This window comes from Papio anubis, chromosome 6, assembly GCF_008728515.1.
Source record: "Papio anubis isolate 15944 chromosome 6, Panubis1.0, whole genome shotgun sequence".
Classification (NCBI taxonomy): Eukaryota; Metazoa; Chordata; class Mammalia; order Primates; family Cercopithecidae; genus Papio; species Papio anubis.
In genome coordinates this window covers 151722168-151742696 of record NC_044981.1, presented here as the reverse complement: position 1 = coordinate 151742696, position 20529 = coordinate 151722168, and the positions used below count along the sequence as shown (strand labels likewise).

The following is a 20529-nucleotide window of genomic DNA, read 5'->3' as shown; positions in this document are numbered from 1 at the left end:
ACTTCACTTTAACAACTACAGTAATTAGCATAATTTCCATTTCATTTGACCACTGATTACACAACTGAGTGCTGAGGCAAAATTGTATATGTACATATAATATACAAATTTCTAAATCATTTTTGCTTTTGAATATATTTTACTTTCAAAAGTAAAACTCCATTAACATGTATTACATTTATCAGGTAAAATGAAGTTCTGCATATATGTAACACATATATTTACTTACAAGAAGTTTACTGTCAAGTTAAACTGTAATATGCCTGAGAAAACATGACAAAATAAAACAAATTATTCATTGATTTTGTCCATGATTTCAGCATAATCTTTTATCTTATACTAAACAAAAGCAAAAACCTGAGGGCTAACTATATGATGAAAGAAGACGTAAATCTTTTATCATACTGCAATTTCCCTGTTTTTAATTTCCCTTCTATTAGGATGGCACACAAGTAATTGTGATTTTTGCCACTGAAAGTAATAGCAAAAGCTGCAATTACCTTTGCACCAACCTAATAAATTTCACATAATGATGCCTTCAAATCTGTAAACACTTCCTGTATTCTGGAAAAAAACCCTTCTGAGTACCATTCCAATAATTTAACTTTTATAAATAAAATAAATGGTTTCTGTATATTTGCTAATTCAAACTATTCTTGTGCTTTTTCACCTACTGGAAAAAACTAATTATGAAAATTATCTCCTCTTTCTCTAATACCTAATTATATACTCTAGAAACTCTTCCATTCCTCAATCTGCCTTAGATTCTCGGTTATACTTGACAATGATAAGCTTATTCGTTTCCCCAGTAACCTTTTTATTTTTGAATAATTTTAGATTTACAGAAAAGTTCCAAGGGTACTACAGACAGTTTCCATATACCGGACACCTGGTTTACCTCATTGTTAACGTATTATCATGGTATATTTGTCAAAACAAAGAAACTGACACTGGAAGGTTACTATTAACTAAACAAAACATTTTATTTGAATTTCACCAATTTTTCCACTAATGTCCTCTTTCTGTTCCAGGATCCAATCTAGGACACCACACTGCATTCAGTTGCCATGTCTTCCCAGGCTCCTCTGGTCTATTTATCTGTCTTTCCTTGCTTTTCATGACCTTCGCAGTCATGAGTACTGATGAGATAACCTGTAGGACAACTCCCAATTTGGGTATGTCTGATGTTTTTCTCATGAGTAGACTGGGGTTATGAGTTTTTGGCAAGAATATCACAGAGGTGAAGTACTTTTGTTATCACATCAAATGAGGGGGCACATGACACCCACATGACATAATAACTGGTGACATTAAACTTCATCACTTGGTTAAGGTATATCACTTGGTTATAGAGTTTGAAGAATGAATAGTCATGTATCCACCAACCCAGAACTGTACAGAGTAATTCCTTCACTCTTAAAAAGTTCCCCTGTACATCCCTTTGCAGTCAATACTTCCCTCTCTCCTAAACCCTAACAACCAACAGTCCATTTTCTACTTCTATAGTTTTGTCTTTTCCAGAATGTCATGTGAATGAAGTCACACAGTTTGGATCCTTTTTGGTCTGGCTTCTTTCACTTAGTAAAATGCTTTAAAGATTCATCCATGTTATGTGAATCAATTGTTTGTTCCTTTTTATCACTAAATGTTATCAAAGTTTATCCATTTCCCTGTTGAGTGGACATCTCGGTTGCTTTATATTTTTGGCAATTATGAATAAAGTTGCTATAAACATTTGTATACAGGTTTGGGTGGACCTAAATCACTTAGGTAAACATACCTAGGAGTGCCATCACTGGGTCGTACTCTAAGTCTATGTTTAGTGTTCTGAGAAACTATCTGTCTTCCAAAGCGACTGTACTATTTTGCATTCCCACCAGCAAAGAATGTCAGTGCTGCTGTTTCACCTCTTGGTCAACATTTGTTATTGTTAGTCTTGTGAATTGTAGTCATTCTAATAGGTATATAGTGGTAGTTCTTTGTAGTTTTAATCTCCGTTTCCCTAACGACATATAATGGTGAATATCATCTTTTCACGTGTTTGCCATCCTTGTATCTTCTTTGGTCAAGTGTCTGTTTAGGTCTTTTCACCATTTTTAATTGGACTGTTTGCTTTCTTATTGTTGATTTTTAATAATTCTTATATATTTTATACTCAAGTCCTCTATCAGATATGTAATTTGCAAACATTTTCTCCCAGTCCATGACTTGTCTTTTCATTTTTTTAACACTGTTTTTCACAAAGTAAAAGTTTTTTATTTTGACGAAATCTAACAGTAATTTATCTTTTCATGGATCATGCTTTTGGTGTTATATCTGAAACTTCATTGCCAAACTCAAGACTGGACACATTTTCCCTTTATTTTCTGCTAGAACTCTGATAGGTTCATAATTTACATTTAAGTTTCTGAAGCATTTTAATTATTATTTAAGGTGTGAAGTGCATGTGATGTATAAGGTGTGAAGACCATATAAAAATATGTTTTATTTTCATTTTCTGGCATATGGACATCCAATTATACCAGCACTATTTGTTGAAAAGGCTATGTTTTCTCCATTGAATTACCATTATGTCTTTGTCAAAGTTAAGACGACTATATGGGTCAATTATGGATTTCAAATATAAAATTAGTAACCAATTAGTAACCCTACGATGGCCTCTAAATGTTCAAATGAAAGGAAGAGTCACATGTCTCTCACTTTAAATAAAAAACTAGAAATGATTAAGCTTACCAAGGAAGGCATGTCAGAAGCCAAAATAAGCCAAAAGCTAGGTCTCTTGTGCCAGTTAGCCAAGTAGTGAATGCAAAGGAAAAGTTCTTAAAGGAAATGAATGGTGCTACTCCAATGGAACACACAAGCGTATGGAAACAGCCTTACTGTAGATAGGTGAAACAGCAAGGGCTGATGCAGAAGCTGCAGCAAGTTCTCTGGAATACCTAGCTAAGATAACTGATGAAGGTGGATACACTAAATAACAGATTTTCAATGTAGATGAATACAACCTTATCTGTGAAGATGCTGTTTAGAACTTTCATTGCTAGAGAGCTGTCAATGCCTGATTTCAAAGCTTCAAAGGACTCTCTTGGCAGGGTTAGTTAATGCTGCTGGTAACTTGAAGTTGAAGCCAATGCTCATTTGCCATTCTGAAAATCCTAGGGCCCTTAAAAATTATGCTAAATCTACTCTGCCTGTGTTCTATAAGTGGATCAAAAAAGCATGGATGACAGTATACCAATTGTAGCATGGTTTACTGAATATTTTAAGCCCATTGTTGAGACCTACTGCTCAAAAAAAAAAAAGATTCTTTTCAAACTATTTCTGCTCACTGACAATGCACCTGGTCACCCAATAGGTCTGATGGAGATGTACAAGAAGACTAATGTTGGTTCCCTGCCTGCTAACACAACATCCATTCTGCATCCCATGGGTCAAAGAGTAATTTTGACTTTCAAGTCTTATGATTTAAGAAGTGCATTTCATAAGGCTATAGCTGTCACTGAAAGTGATTCCACTGATGGATCTGGGCAAAATATACTGAAAACTTTCCAGAAAGGATTCACCATTCAAGATGCTCTAGCCTTCTCTCGTCTGTAACTTTTCATTCCAACAGTAAAAAACCTGGGAATCTCCTAATTTTCACCTCAGAAAGTTACAAATGCAAAAGGAGAAATAAATTTGTTTTGAGAGAAAATCAACTTATTCAAATAACCATGTTATTCTGTTTTGTTCATAATATCAAAGGCTCTATAAATAAACAACTTTAAAGCAGTACCAAATTCACCCAGAGAAAGCTCTGCTTGCAATATTTTTCAGGTCATGTCACACAAAGAAATACAATAACGCTTGCAAGACCCACTGAGATAAAATGGACAAGGATGTTCATTGGTGGAGGTGATGGCTCAAGGGACTTAAGAATCCGTCTGGAATGCTGAGAGACCAACACCTCCACTAACTTACAGCTATTCACCTCATCAGGGAAGTGCTGGACTAAAGTAACAAGGCTCTAACAATTCCAGGGATTTCTAGAATTGTGTATCATACACTATTCCTAAAATATAAAAAGTAACATTAAGGTCTGAGGTTAAAAAAAAAAAAAGAATCACAATACATATCAATTGCTAAGCAACATAAAGGGTTCACTTTTGCAGTGGTCTGGAACTAAACCCACAATACCTTTTAGGTAGCCTGTATACTAAAAACCATCAAACCGTCCTCTTTAAATGGATATAAATTATAACTCAATAAAGCTGTTACTAAAAAAATGTTTTTCTGAGATGCTTTTTCTGACAATCTAATTCCACTGTGCAAATATTTCTTTTCATTCTTTAGTCACTCAACATTTATTTTCTAAATATATATTTTATAAATCACTGACTATACAACACTTGTTTCAAACTTTGATTGAAAATTAACCTTACTTTTCCTTCTTGCTTTTCGGAACTTGACAGCAGCCAGATTTATTAAATTCATGCCATAAAGATTGTAGTCAATGAAGAGCTGTAGGAGGTAGGGAATATGCGCTTCATGAGGCTGGTAAAATTTATTCATTATGGCTCCACTTTGCAAAAGTTCACATATCCTAAATTAGAAAAAAAAAGTTTTATCATAAAATTATGTTCCCTAAAATGTTAAATATAGAAATATAGAGAACAAAGTACTTATTAGCACACAAAATTTTCTTTTCAGTTTTACTGGAAATTTGTATTTTGTCAGAAATTAAAAGTTTCAATCAAGTTTTAAAGTAAGCAACATGTTCTGAATAACAAAAAACTGCATGGATGAAGAATATTTTGTCTTAAGCCAATTTGATACTATGTTTAAAAATTAAAATACCAAAAGGTTTTTAAAATAAAATTTTTCTTTTAAAAATAACAAATAATTTTGAAAAGATTAAATATTCAAAAAAGGGAAAGAAATCATTACTTATAATCCCACCACTCAGAGGTATTGCCATTTTGATATTTTTCTTTCCTGAGTTTTTTTTTCCTTCACAATGATGAATACAAACAACAGACAATTATACACAGCATAGTTAAGTACTACGTGGGGAAATATATTAAACATCTAGAAAAGATACTAATCAGATAGAGGTGCAGAGGATGTTTCTGCAAAACCTTAGAGAAAGTCTCTAAGCAAGAAACTAAAAAAGAGGCACTTTTTTCTCTGAAGAGAGGGAAGAGTATTCATGTAAATAAAACTGCACATGTAAAGGGTCACGAGAAAACATGGCTTATTCAGGAACTGAAACCACTGAGTAAGACTGTGACCTAGTGTCAGAGGCAGGGATAGAGAAGTAATGAGAAGAGTGAGCATGCAGAGCCTGTTAAGACATGTGAAGAGGCAGTGAAATTTGTCTGAGAGGTGAATAGCAGAAAAGTGACATCACCAGACGAGCTATAGAACACAGAAGACTACAGGTAAGGAGTAAATAGGCTGTTGTGAAAAAACTAAGGATGGTGGCTATAACAAGGATCATAGAAATGTATCGATTCAGGAAACACATAAGGGGTGAAATGATCAGGCCTTGATGACTAACTAGATGTGAAGGGTGAGACAGAAAAGGGGCTGAAGGTGATGCCTAGATTTCCTGCTTAAGCAGCTAGTTAGTGGTGTTGCAATTATTTGAAAGGGGAAGAACTGTAAGAAAAATTGGTTTGTTTGGGATTTTTTAGAAGGGGAATAACGATAAACTCAAGTTAGACACAAGGGCATTTAGGTATAGTGGGGATCCAACAATAATATTGGAAAAGAATCACAAAGAAAATAATAATCATTTTATCAACATAGCAAAGGTAACTAACATATTTGTGATCACTATATATTGGATACTGTGCTAAAGTACTTTATTACAAGTAACGTTTATTACAAGTCTGTGGTACGATCATCTCCATTTTACAAATTAAGAAATTATCTCAGATTTAAAAATCACACAAATAAAAGGCAGAAGAGCTCTCAGGTGGGAGGACCTCCCTTGAGCCTAGGAGTTCCAGGTTACAGTGAGGTATGATGGCACCACTACACTCCATCCTGGGCAACACAGCAAGATCCTGTCTCTTAAAAAAAAAAGGAGCTAAAATTCAAATCAAATTTTCTCTGCCTTGTGAGCCCTCACTCATAACCACTGGGCTATTCCATCTACCCAGTAGGTGGTTTGATATATTGTTTAGAAGCTCTAGAGAGAAACTAGGCTACTCATATTCATTTGGAAGTCAAAAGCATAAAGATAAACAAAAACCAAAACCAAACAAACCCATGGGAGTAGATAAATCTGTAGAGGGAAGAGAAAATATGCAGAGAAAAGATGAAAGTCTAAGGCAGAATTCTAAGAAACAACCATAGATGTTAAAAGGGAAACCAACAAAATGGCAGAAATACGAATGATCAGACTGGTATGAGAAAAACTAGAGGTGGTATATATCACAGAAGCTGACATTTAGGATTGTCTTAAGGCATCATAAGCATCACCATGAGGTCAAAAAGTAAGGACTTAAAATTGGATTTAGCAACACAGAGGTCATTAGTGAAAGCAATTTTTAGTAAATGGTTGGGGTAGAAGCCATATTGGAATAAATTAAAGAGTGAATGGGAAAACCGAGAACAGTGGCTCGTTCCTGTAATCCCAGCACTTTGGGAGGCTCAGGCAGGCGGATCACTTGAGGTCAGGAGTTCTAGACCAGCCTGGCCAACATGGAGAAACCCTGTCATTACTAAAAATACAAAAAAATTAGTTGGACGTGGTGGTGGTGCCTGTAATCCTAACTACTCAGGAGGCTGAAGCAGGAGAATTGCACGAACCCGGGAGGCTGAGATTACAGTGAGCTGAGATTGTGCCATTGCCCTCCAGCCTGAGCAACAGGGCAAGATTCCGTTTCAAAAAAACAAACAAACAAACAATGAATGAGAGGTAAGAAGTTGGATAAATCTTTCAAGGAGAATGGCTATAAGAGAAAGGTGTTTCTATGAGTATGAACGTGTGCGTATAATTAGCAAAGTTTTATTAACATTAATATAGAATTGGAAAGAAAGATGGGAATAGCCGATAGATGGAAGAGATTCTTGAAAACATCAAAGACCTCCTGAAAAAACAGTACTTAGTACACCTCCAAGGCCACTTTTACCCTAGCTTGCTACTATACATAGTGAAAATCCTTGTTTTGAATCTGAAAGGATGATTAAAATCTTCCATATATGTGCCCTTCCCTGCCCTCAATAACCTGGGCTCCAAGATGATTGAGAGGATAAACTAGAGGCAGGGAGACTGAGAGAAGAAAAAACAACCAAAACCAAAACCAACAAAAAACCTGGAATATAAAATTTCACTAACATCTAGTAAAAAGAGTCAACAGGTTTCTGAGATCTCAGAAGCTCTCTCGCTCTGGACTCACTCCTACACATTTCTCCTTGCTTTGATGCTAAAGAGCAACTTTCTCTTAATGCTGAACTAAGGTCTGGCCAGAAGAGGGCTAACATCATACATGGCAGCATAATCTCTCCTTACTTACTTCTATGAACTCTCTAATCTGTAACAGGAAAGAAGCAGTTGGGAGCCTCCACCTCTAAAACATCCTTCATAGAGTTCAAGCCACTGGCCTCTCCCTATACACATACATGTGTATTTTACGGTCTCTGTCTTTAATAAGACTACAAACTACAGAGGCCTTCTTTCTAGATTTTTTTTTATTATTAAAATACTTAAATGATAGTTATTCATGTTTTGGTTTCATTTATTTTTGTACCTTTTCACCACTGCAGGATTGTAAAGATAGATCTTCATAAAGTGTCTTTCCTTCTCATGATAACCATAAAAAGGCCTGAAATATAAGAAAAAGATATTACAAATGATTTCCATAATTCAGAGATGAAATAATGCAACTTACTGCCCTAATTAGATTCAGCTGGCCAAATTCAGTCTTACATTTAATATTATCCACTCCTACAAAAAACAATTATAAAAAACCCAAACCTTTCAGTTAAACCTAGCACAGGTTAACATATGAAATACTAAAGCTTTTTTAAAAAGTGTAAAAAATATCACTTTCTTTGCATTACTGATGATGGGAATTAAAAATTATCACTCTGAAAAAACTGTGGACAAAAAGGAAGAGCAAATCATCCAACCCTTAATCTCAAACATTAAGACTTTAAGTGGTTTTTTGTTTTCTTTACTCCACATATAAGAAAACATATTTTTGTTTGCTTTACTCTACATACGAGAGAAACAGACCTTTCAGTCACCTTCTTCTGGCTCTCATTTTTTTGTTAAAAACTGAAGTTCTGGCCGGGCGCAGAGGCTCACGCCTGTAATCCCAGCACTTTGGGAGGCCGAGGCAGGCGGATCACAAGGTCAGGAGATTGAGACCATCATGGCTAACACGGTGAAACCCCGTCTCTCCTAAAAATATAAAAAATTAGCCGGGCGTGGTGGCGGGCGCCTGTAGTACCAGCTACTCGGGAGGCTGAGACAGGAGAATGGCGTGAACCCAGGAGGCAGAGCTTGCATGAGCCGAGACTGTGCCACTGCACTCCAGCCTGGGCAACAGAGCAAGACTCCATCTCAAAAACAAACAAACAAAAAGAAAAACAAAAACTGAAGTTCTTCATCAACAAAGTCCTTTAACAACACTTATATTACTTTCCTTATTCAGCTGTTTATTAATTTTATAAGTTCAATAGGCAGAGACAATTTACCTATTATATGTACACACAGCATATATTTCAGTAGCTGATATGAGTAAAACTGCAACACACAACAATATCAAGAGAAGCCTCTGAAAAAACTGTGTAGACAGGAACTTAAGAGACTGAAAAAGACCATGAACTTACTTAAGCAACCTAATCATGTTATGGCTGAGTTTTTTCTCAGGGTATCAGCTGGAATGAGGAAAGGGGGAAACAAAAGACTACATAACAGGGAGAGAAATCCTCGGTGCAAGATGAAATAAGCTGAACTCTCACATCATTTCAGGAGGATCTGAAACTACACTACAACCTCTGATATACAGAAAACTATTTTCAAAGATGATTAATTAGAAACAATACATAAACAGGTGTAAATTTTTGAATGAAATAAAAGGCTTTGTATTGGCTTAAAAGTGGTCTGTTAATACATGGTTAAATCTTTAGGTGGATAAACCCAATCACTCTTCATTTAAAAACATTGTTCCCTTATGACAGGCAGTAGATAATAGAATTTACTCTCATTAGGACACCACCTCTCTGTGATGTCTAATAGTGTAGTGGACATCAAATAAAGGACTAATTTGGTAGCAGAGTATTTTGGGTATAAACAATTTTTTAAGTTGTTTTAAGCCACCTGTATTATTGCTATAAAGTAATTTCTGTTTAAAAAAAAAATCCAACTATTTACCAAGGTCTAAAGGGTTCCTCATCTCATCCTTGCCTCTCACTCCAATCTCAAGTCATACCATTCTTCCTTCTCCTCCAGCCACTCTTAACGTTTCAGGCCCTCTAACTCGATCCCTCAAGTGGAAAGCTCTGCTCTGGACTTCCGCATGGCTTGTTTAATCTTCATTCAGAACTCTGCTTAATTTACCTTCTCAGAAAAGTCTCACCTGACCGTCCCTCCCTCTCACCCTTCACCCTTTTCTTAACTTTTTATAATACCATTTCCGGTCTAGTTTGCTGCTGTTCACCCTATTTTGTTGCCATGAAGAATGGGTTAAAGAAAGACACATTACATAAATGATATCATTCTCTCTCACTAGCAAATTCAACCTTAATTACAGCCCTTTCCTGCTATGGTATGTTTCATACATACAAAGGTAGCTCTCTGGAAATATGGGCTATCTTCAGCCAGATGAATGGTTTTGCCAAAAGAATTCCTTATCAAGGAGATTCTTTGGGGGAAAAAAAGTAGAATGGAAGAGTTTGAAAGTAGATGTTTTCATGTTTAAAAAAATCGTATCTCGTAATTAGAGTTAGTTTTTAAAGTATATCAACAGGAAGGAAAATGAGTGTGGATAGTGAAAAATCTCACCTAATTAATTTTGATGGATTGAGAATCTCTTTACAGAAGATTCTCTAAAATCATGAGTAAGAAGAAATCCCAGAAATTTGCCCAAGGTCATGATCCTATCTCTTAACTCAGCCTCAGGATAGTGATAGTCTAAAATGAATACAGTTAAACCTCATATAAATGTTAATTTGGTAGCTAGATGCAACTTTATGTAACTTAAAAGAAGTAGGAAAAATTGAAGGAGTAAAGGAATTAGAGAAGGTAGAGTGAATGAGAAGGAAAAAGGGGATCTAGGGAAGAAAATGACCAAAAAATTAGAAGAAAAAAGAAAACTGCAATGAAAAATTAGAGTGAGCAGCTCATCTTTTGCCCCATGTATCCAGATTTGTAACTCAACTTCTCTAAAAATGTGGCAATGTCTTTAACAAATACAAAAATACAGGAAGATTAGTGACTATGCATTTCACTGGGCTGTTTGGAGACTCAACTTTGAAATGAGGATATATATAGGAAAGTTATTAGAAACTATCAAGAATAAACAAAACTAAAAGATAAAGTAGATAATTATCCCTAACATAATTATTGCTTCTGTTATAGGATGAGTGTAAACTTTCACCTCATTCATTTATCCAACCAAATAGTTATTGAGCCATCTCATAACATGCTAGTGCACGAGCATGCAGTTTACATGCTAGTGGAAGAAACACATAAAAATTAAGTAAATAAATGAAAATTAAAATACCTGCAAACTGTATTAAGTGCTTAAGAAAACAAATAATGGGCTGAGATACAGAATAATAAAAACAACAATAATAATAATGCCCTACTTAAAATACCTTATTTTAAGTGGGATAGTCAAAGAAAACTTCTCTGAAGAGGTCAACGATCTGAATGCTTGGGGAAGGGCAGAATACTCAAGGAAAGAAACTTGTATATACAAAGAACTTAGGTGAGAAACAACTTGGATAGCAGAGTAACTGAGAGAAGATCACTGTTTCTGAATGGAATACAGAAAGCAAAGTTTCAGAGATAGACAGGGGTGAGGTCACATAGGTTATGGCTAGAAGTTTAAATTGTATTCTATTAACAATATGAAGCCACTCAAGAATTTTTAAATTATTTTAAATTTACAGTATAAGAAGAGTACTTCTGTTGCTCTGGAATGAGATAAAAATAGAACGAAATTCAATTAAAATGATACTATCATGGTCCAGAGGAAAGCCTAGATTAAGGTGGAAGAAAGCAGAGATTTAAGGTCTCCACTTGGATTTCATACAGAGATAAAACAACTCAAATGTTCCTGTATGAGCTCCAGATCTTTCCTGTCAGTTGGCTCCACCTCCACCTTCCGTCTTACTAGCAGAACACACTTAAATTTTTGCAGTCAACCTTGATTTCTCTCTCACAATCCCTACCCAATCAAACAGCAAATCTAGTATATTAACTCAACCTTCAGAATAGATCCAGAAGCTGATGACTCCACATTACTTTCCTGCTACCACCCTAGTTCAAGCCATACTATTTTCTTTTTTGTTTTAATTTTAATTCCTAGGTCTTTTCTACCTTAATATCAAGCCACCATATTTTCTTACCCAGATTAATGTCCTAATTCTCTCCCTGCTCTTATTCTTGTCCCCCTACAATCTATTATTAATACAGTTGCTAAAGTAATCCTTTCCAGTTTAAGCCAGATCTTGGCTGCTTGAAATCACGTAATAACTTAGAGTAAAAGTCAAAGTCCTTATGTTAGCCTACTGAGTGATAACCAAATATTTAAGCAGGCATAAGAATCATCAGAAAGGCTTACTAAAACACAAATTGCAGGGCCCCAAGAATGTAGTATTACCAAGTTCCCAGGTGTGTTAGTCCGAGTCCTCCAAGAAGTAAATGCCAAATGTAAGAGAAAATAAGAAGGGAGCCAGAAGAAGCTGGCATAGCCACCAGACCTAGATACCAGTCTCATCTCAAGTGGACAGAGGGATGTCTTACAGACCTGCTTTAGTATCTTTGCCATGCTCAGTCACAGGGTAAGAGTAGCCTATGGAAAGCAGGTCATGTGGAGTGAGACTGGAATTGAGCGTATAGTAGCTGGGGCCATTCACTCATTCTCTATGTATCTGGAGATCTGACAGGTATATTCTCATGGCTGTCAAGCTAGGTAAAACTAATGATAGTAGGTGATACTAGGAAACCAAAGTATGGAAACCACACTTTGAGAATCATTGGTCCTCACAATCTCTATCCTCTCATATTTCTCTTACCTCATTTAGTCCAACTCTTCTTTACTCTTCCATTTCAGTCACCTGGCCTCCATGCTGTTCCTACTCCCTTACTTTGTCAGGTCTTTGCTCAGATGTTGTTACTTTACCAATGATACATTCCCTGATTACTCTAAAATTGTCACTAGTCTACTTCCCTACCCCATACTACTGATCCTTCTTATCCTGCTTGTATAGATTCTTTCCTTACACCGTTCTAATTATCATATAGCAAATAAATTAATGTAATGTTGTATTTATTGGTTATTATCTGTTTCTCATAGCAGAATGTAACTTCCACATGGGCAGGGATCTTTGTTTTGTTCAGCAATATATCCCAAGTACTTAGAACAGTGCTTAGCATATAAAAAGTACTTAATAAATATTTGCTGAATAAATTACATGAATTTCTATAGTTCTAGGAAGCAGAGAAATGGAAAAGGAAACAACAAAAATCACTGTTGACTCTCTACCTTCCACTGACATAAAAATTCATGTTAAAAAGTTACAGCAAGAAATTCACTGCAGTTGCATTAGACTAGAAGTAAAAGAAATAGAGTATATCAACTGAATGTGTTTTCCTCTAAATAGAATAGCAACATAAACAGAAATTATAAAATATATTATCATATACTTACATTCCTGATACTAATGACACTTTGAACACATGCTGAGCAGTGGAAGATGGATTGCCTAAAGCCACATTAAGTGCTCTGTCGATACTGAATGCCATCTGAGAAAGATAGCTTTCTGGCTGCTGTCCATAACCATCGTATGGCACATAGAGGTAAGGAAAGATGCCATGTAGATGAAGACATGTCTTCTGACCTAAAATGTAACACATTATAAAGTTTAGCTTCCAGACACAGTTTAACAATACAAAACTCAGCATGAAACTCATTTAAATGTTATAATGGCAACACAGCTTATCTAAGGGAAGAGTTGAAAAAAATTAACCCATAGTTGAAAGTAACCAGTATTAACTACATTTTACAACAGAACATTTGGAAACATTCTGTAAATACAAGCTTTGTATAATAGTATGATTTAAACAGTAGTTTTGATGAATATATTTTGACTATTTTACCTTCATAATCCAACTAGTTTTGTGTACTTCACTGAATCATCTATAAATACCACTTAGCACAGTGTTATGAAGGTTACAAAAATTCACAAAAAGTTTACTAAATAAATCAATGAATGCCTTTCTTGGCATTAATGTTTTCAAACAAGAGCCTTCCTTAAAAGAGAGGCAGCTCTGGGAGAAAGGGGGATGTAAAAGCAGTTCCAGTGTGTGGAATTTTGCTATTGCAGTGGGAAGGAGGGTAAAAATGAAATTTTGCCAGTAAAAGGAAAAAAAAAAAAAGACAAAACCAAATCAAAACAAAATCTCTACAGATCAATTATCTGTAATGGATTTCGGGGTATCTAAATTTTATATTTGGTGGTATGGAACAAGGGGAGATAAAATGAGAGGGGAAAAAAGCCAACATGCACACTTCTCAGAAACCAGTGTATCAGTCAAGGTGCCGAAAGGGTAAATGCTGCTGACTTGCCAACAGACAATCCAGCATAGCCATGATAAAGAAAGTAGTATGAGTGAGAACCCACAAAAGAAATGCCATAGAAACAACAATGTGTCCATGACAAGGTTAAGTAACAACAATGGCAACAAAAAGCAGATGCACCATTGCTCTCATGAATCTGGCAGGGCTGTATGGAAGTGGTTACTGTCCTCAGAGCATTGTCCCTAGTTCCCCTTGGGTATGTGCCATTTGTCTAATTCAAACAGAGGGAACAGCAGTGATGGAAGAACACATCCATTTTTCTCATGCTGTCACCCAGTCTCACTGTGGTGCTCCTACCAACACAAGCCTCAGGCTTCTTCCCCACCCCTTATCCTTCCTCACTCTGCTTCACTGGGCCTTTTCTTTTGGTAGGAACGTAAATATTTGTTTGATCACTATTTCCCATTTATGATTTAGAATGATTTATATAAAATATAGAGAAAATAGTTCTACATTGTGTTGATATCTTAATGTTTACATTTCTTATAAAGAATAACATTAGCTTCTCTTATTTTTAAGGTACACTTATGACAGAAAAATAAATCTGGAACAGTTATTACATAAAGCATAGCAAAATTGGAAAGATCAGTCACATAATGAAACAAGATTTGATTCTCCCAACTGTAATATTCTGATGTGAACTACCAACTGTCATGCTTTTGAAAAATTACAAACCTGTGTTGCTGTTATACCAATTTCAGTTTCTAGTTTGGCTATTTCATTTCTAAATACAACATGGTATTAATCCCTAAATTCTATAGTTTTTCAATTCTTCAAATAGAGAACATTCAAACTACATTGATGAGTCTTAAGAAAATAGATTTAATCAATTTACTGATGACTTACTTGACTGCTTTTTAAATATCTCAAGAATAAATGTTATAACCATTACCCTTCCGGACAAAAACCACAATTTGACTAAGAGTAACTGGTATGCTAAACTACAGGCTGAGGGAGGTGGGAAGACAGTGAAGTATTTCCTCTTAAGTTGACAAATTCAAGACCAATGATTACAGAATTACTGGTGCAATGCCATATTTTACAAGCAATACTGTAAATTCCTAAGGTATTTGTTTATAGTCAATATATCTTAATAATGGAATTTTGGATAAATTTTACAAGAAACAATTACAAAACTGGACTGTACTAATAGTTTATGGGCAGAGTGTTCACAAAGTGTCTTAAAAATAATTTTATATCCAGTTTTCACATCGCCTGTGAAGTAGGGGCCAGAGGAATTGACTTTCTATTTATAGGCTTCAGAATTACAACAATTTAGGGATGTACAATTTGGGAAAAAGGAAGAAATTATTTACTCAGCAGGTACTAGGGTAAGTGCTTTACCTATGTATTTCTAAAACTTAGGATAATCTTGCAGTATTGATGGAGGTTAATGTTCCCAAAGTCACATAACTATTAAGCAATAGAATCTGGATCAACAAAACCTAAAACCAATACTCTTTCCATTAACCATGCTGGTTCAATGTTTTAAAAAAGTCAATGTTGGCTTCCTTAATTCCTCAGTTTTTATTTCGTATTATAATTGCCTGTTTCCTTATCTGACTTTCCCATTTGATGGCAAACTCTCAGGGAGGTGATGAACACTGTGTCCCCAGAACTCAACAAAAAACACATGGCATGTGCTTAACAAATATTTATTAAATGAATTAAAGAACCCACAACAAAACAGAATAACTGCTTAAGGAGAAAGGAATGATGTGAAAGCCTTTGAATATCTGAAGAAACACATCCATGAAAAAAGAGAGACTCTGATACAATTAATATAACTACCATCAGGGTTACAGGAGGACATGGGTGTGTGGGATTGAGAAGGGTCCCCAGCTTATTGCACTTTCCTACCCTGAATGACCTGAAGTGCCATCCAAATCTGTAGTCACTCTATCAACAAAGACACACCTCTCTCTCCAGTCCTCCTGCAGCTAGAGATGGCTCAGTGCCTTACTCATCAACCTTCCTAAGGAACAACCTCCTGAAGAACAGCCACAACACAAGAAATTCTTGGCATAGCACTAACAGCTCTAATACAGAATAAGAATGATATAAAGCGAACATGAAAGAAACAGGATAAAATAAGAAACTCAAAAGTTAAATAAGGAAAGAGAAATGTGTAAAAATGAACACGAGAGTCAGTTGCTTTTTGGAAATAGTATGTCTTTTATTACCATAAAATTTGTAGTTCTGTAATAGCATTGCTTTATCTTGACCAGATACAGACCACTTCTATTTATTTCCCTCCACTAGCTCTACCTCACACAAATGTGTGGAGATACAGAACTGTAAAGTCTTTAGAGATAAACTAGTCTACTACAACTCTCGTTAGTAAGGATTAGGTTAAACCATGAGAAAATGCCCCCAAATCAGTGGATTTAGCATTAAAATTAGTGGCTTTTCTACTAAAAGAAGTCCAGAGATAGGTAGCTGGTACTAGAAACCCAGCCTTTCTCAACATCTAGTTAGTGGTCTGGTTAAGAACTTGTGACTTCAGTCCAGGCACTTTTCCACTATACTTCTAGAAGTTCTATATACAAGATGCTTTCAAGAATGTTTTTATAAAATTAGTGAAAGTTACAGTATTTTGAAACCTTCTACTAAATGATTTTGGATTCTTAAAGGATTCGGGACATTAGGTATTTCTAGGTAACATACAGATTTAAGGAAAGAAAATATCCCTACTCTCTCAACTCTACTGAAGAAAACTGATACATAAAAATTGTACATATATATGGTATACAACATGACACTCTGATATGTACACACCATGAATAAATCGAGCTAACATATCTATCACCTCACATACTTATTATTTTGTCGTAAGAATACTTAAAATCTAATCTCTTAGAGATTTTCAAATATATAATACATTATTAACTATAGTCACCATGCAGTACAACTGACGTCCAGAACTTATTCATCATGTCTAACTGAAACTTCATACCCTTTAAGCAACAACTCCCCTTCACATCCTCTGAAGGTTCCCTCTTATTATCATGGCAAACTGAAGTGAGACAAGTCCAACAGAAACAAGATCGTCTTTGGGAGAATAAGCCCATGTACACAGGTTTCAAAAATTGAAGAGTTTGAATCTTCCAATTTGATTGATGTTCCCTAATTCAGAAACTACAAAAGTTATTTTTAAAAGCACCATCAAAACTTGACACCATGGCAAAACTGTGGAGCCGGCTACTTCCCACTGTGTGTAGTACACAACAAACTCTGTGGTGTTGGCTACTTCCCATTGCGTGTAAGTACATAACAAACTCTGGTGTTGGCTACTTCCCATTGTGTGTAAGTACATAACAAAAGGCAGATGCCTCTTCAACAGGGAGTATGTGGGTGCTCTGAATTTCATCTTTCACAGAACCCAGAATTATTCTAAACATTAAGTCATCAGCTGGGCATGGTGGCTCACGCCTGTAATCCCAGCACTTTGGGGGGCTGAGGCGGGTGGATCACGAGGTCAGGAGATCGAGACCATCCTGGCTAACACGGTGAAACCCCTCTCCACTAAAAACACAAAAAATTAGCCGGGTGTGGTGGTGGATGCCTGTAGTCCCAGCTACTCGGGAGGCTGAGGCAGGAGAATGGCGTGAACCCGGGAGGCAGAGGTTGCAGTGAGCTGAGATCTCGCCACTGCACTCCAGCCTAGGCGACAGAGCAAGACTCTGTTTCAAAAAAACAAAAACAAAACAAAACATTAAGTCCTCTATATCCCAACATTTCTTATGGCATTTTTCAACATTTTATTCTGCAATTTAGGTGTCTTGATTTGATCTCTAAATTGTCCATCTAAAATCTTGTTAGCCTATTTGTAGCAAAATTACTTGGGGTATTTTTGTAGATTCAGTTTCAATAAACACAAAGACTAAATGTACCATTCCTCTAATTTGGGGGTCTGCAAACTTTTTCTGGAAGGTGACAGTAAATATTTTAGGTTTTATGGGGTATGCTGTATCTGACACAATTACATAACTCTGCTTTTGTAGCCTGGAAGCAGCTTGAAGCAATACTTAAGAGAACAGGCATGACTGAGTTAAAACAAAACTTCATTTACAAAAATAGGCAACAAGAAGGATTTGGCCCATGGATAGTAGTTTGCCAATCTCTGCTCTAATTAATTAGACTTCTTTCTCTATCATCATCTGGAATAGAAAAGTTTTTTTTTTTTTTTAAGCTGATGGATAATTAAAATCAAAATAGTGATAGCCTAAGAGTATCTTAGGAGAATAAGAAATATTTATTGTGTAATTTGCATATCCCATCTCCCAAATCTTAAATTCAATCTAAACAAGGTTTTAAACAAACCTCAACAGAGCTGTAAAACAGAAAAACTTGGCATGTGAGCAAGAAAATTTATGTTTATAAAAATTTGCATATTTTCTTATTCCTGGAACATCTCAAGTTTTATATCACTATCATTAACTCAATCTGTTTCCTTCCAGTCTTCGTTTGCTTCTGTCTTTCTAAATTTTACTCCATCTTTCTTATCCCATCTCCACAAAACCACAAAACAAACTAAACAAAACTCAGTCACAGAAAGCGTTAAATTACCTATTCTCCTGGAAAAAAAAAAGTCATAAGGATGTACTCTTAGCCTCAGAAATTAGGCTTTCAGAATTTATCCTAAGGAAAAACTTCAAAATGTACACAAAGATTCAGATACTAAGATGTGAGGCGAGTATGACTAACAACAGTGAAAAAAAATGAAGATAATCTAAATTTCCAAAAATAGGGAAATAAGTAAATTATGTTATATCTGTATAATAGCTCTGTGGCTCTGTAGCAAATGCTGCTTGCTGTCTGATTTTGTAAATAAAGTTTTATTAGAATACACCACAGCCATTTAGAATGGTCTATGGCTGCTTCTGCTATAGACAGAGTTGAGTAGTAGCAACAGATACCCTACAACCCTCTAAACCTAAAATATGTGCTATCTGGTTCTTTATAGAAAAAGTTTGCTAACCTCAGCAACAGGAGATGTTTAAGTGTATTTCCTAGCATAAGAAAATGTTTATGATGTATTTATAGTCAGATGAAAATTAGTTATAAAATAACATAGTACATGAGACCAGGTGATAGCTGATTGTTTTTTATATATATTTATATTATAAATATATATATATTTTGCCTTAAAGGCAAAACAAAGCATAATATGTAACAGTTTCCTTTCATTTTCTCCTTTTATTTGGAAATAATACTTACGAGTTTCACATTTATTTATGCCATTTTATTTCTTCAAATAAAATATACAGAACTTTATCTAGAATCATTGGCTTTAAATGATTAATCCCATATTACTAAGAGAAACTATATCCCTGAAATACCAGATGTTTCAAAAGTCTACTTTATTCATACATTTGTCTAATGTATCTTTGTATATATAGTGCTGGGTATAGTTGGTTCCTTTATTCATAAATGTAGTCATGATTTCTCTACTCAAGTAATTTGTGGAGACCCAATGTTCAGTGCTAAACCACAGGCTGCTTATAAAACAGCCACTGACTTCATGGACTTTACAGTCTACTTGGAGAAAATAATGAATAAATAGGCAATTACAGTATGGTATGACAGGTGCTCAATAAGTACAAAATCCTATGGCTATATCCACAAGTATCTAACTCAGACTTGTGAGAATCTAGGAAGGCTTATCAGAGGAAGTGACTTTTGAGCTGATATCTGAATTATGAATCAGATTAAGCCAAGCAAATGAAGAAGAATGTTTTCAGTATGTACAGAAACCTGACAGCAAGAGAAACATGGCATCTGGGAATAGGAAAAGTGTAGGTGGGATGAAACAAGGAGTGCAATGGAGAGAAGGAAAAGGAGTATGAGGTCGGGCGCAGTGGCTCAAGCCTGTAATCCCAGCACTTTGGGAGGTCGAGACGGGTGGATCACGAGGTCAGGAGATCAAGATCATCCTGGCTAACACAGTGAAACCCCGACTCTACTGAAAACAAAAACACAAAAAATGAGCCGGGCGTGCTGGGGGGCGCCTGTAGTTCCAGTTACTTGGCGTGAATCTGGGAGGCAGAGCTTGCAGTGAGCCAAGATCGTGCCACTGCACTCCAGCCTGGGTGACAGAGCGAGACTCCGGCTCAAAAAAAAAAAAAAAAAAGCGTATGAGAGAGAGGAACAGTGTGTGTGTGTGTGTGTGTGTGTGTGTGCGCACATGCATGTACTAATGACCCGTATGGATTCGCATTTTATAAAGTTCTCCGTGGACACATTGTGGGGACACTGGCAACAGAACTACAGAAAGGAAAATCTGTTTAGGAGGCTGCTAGAGGAATTCAGTCGAGATGTCAGTGGAGGTGGAGAAAAGGTCAAGGATATAGGGAGTTGAATCAAGAGGCTATGGTAACTGGAATCTGAGAGTAGGATAAGGCAGAAGAAATCAAAGATGACTCTTACATTTTTGGCTTAGGCAACCGGATGGATGATCATGTCATTCAAAGAAAACTGTAAAATAGGGGCGGGTTGACTTCTGTTTTGCATTTATAGAATTTTACATGTCTATAGAATTTCCAAATGGATATTTAAATGAAACACATATAGATATGGAGCTTAAGAAAGAGATCTGGGCTAGAGCAGAAGATAGATTTGCCAATATGAGCAACAATTAGGTAAGATTTCTTAGGGAGAATGGATATACAAGAGAAGGGACCTAAGCAAGAATCCTGAGGAATACTGATATTTAAGAGAGGCA

At 35.8% G+C, this 20529-nt stretch overlaps 1 protein-coding gene across 8 annotated transcripts in view; it reads right to left on the bottom strand.

The window, feature by feature from the left end:
• The window catches only part of REV3L (REV3 like, DNA directed polymerase zeta catalytic subunit), a 189184-nt gene that overhangs the window by 102997 nt on the left and 65658 nt on the right, over positions 1-20529 (bottom strand). For all 8 annotated transcript variants that reach the window (XR_004184442.1, XR_004184443.1, XM_031667494.1 and 5 more), the window contains 3 exons: positions 12876-13065; positions 7740-7814; positions 4422-4582 (listed from right to left, as the gene is read on the bottom strand). Coding sequence is in view for 6 of the 8 variants with exons in the window: in XM_031667491.1 (XP_031523351.1) it covers positions 4422-4582; positions 7740-7814; positions 12876-13065 (426 nt within the window). In the remaining 2 variants the exon portion in view is untranslated. The remainder of the gene's footprint in view (positions 1-4421; positions 4583-7739; positions 7815-12875; positions 13066-20529) is intronic.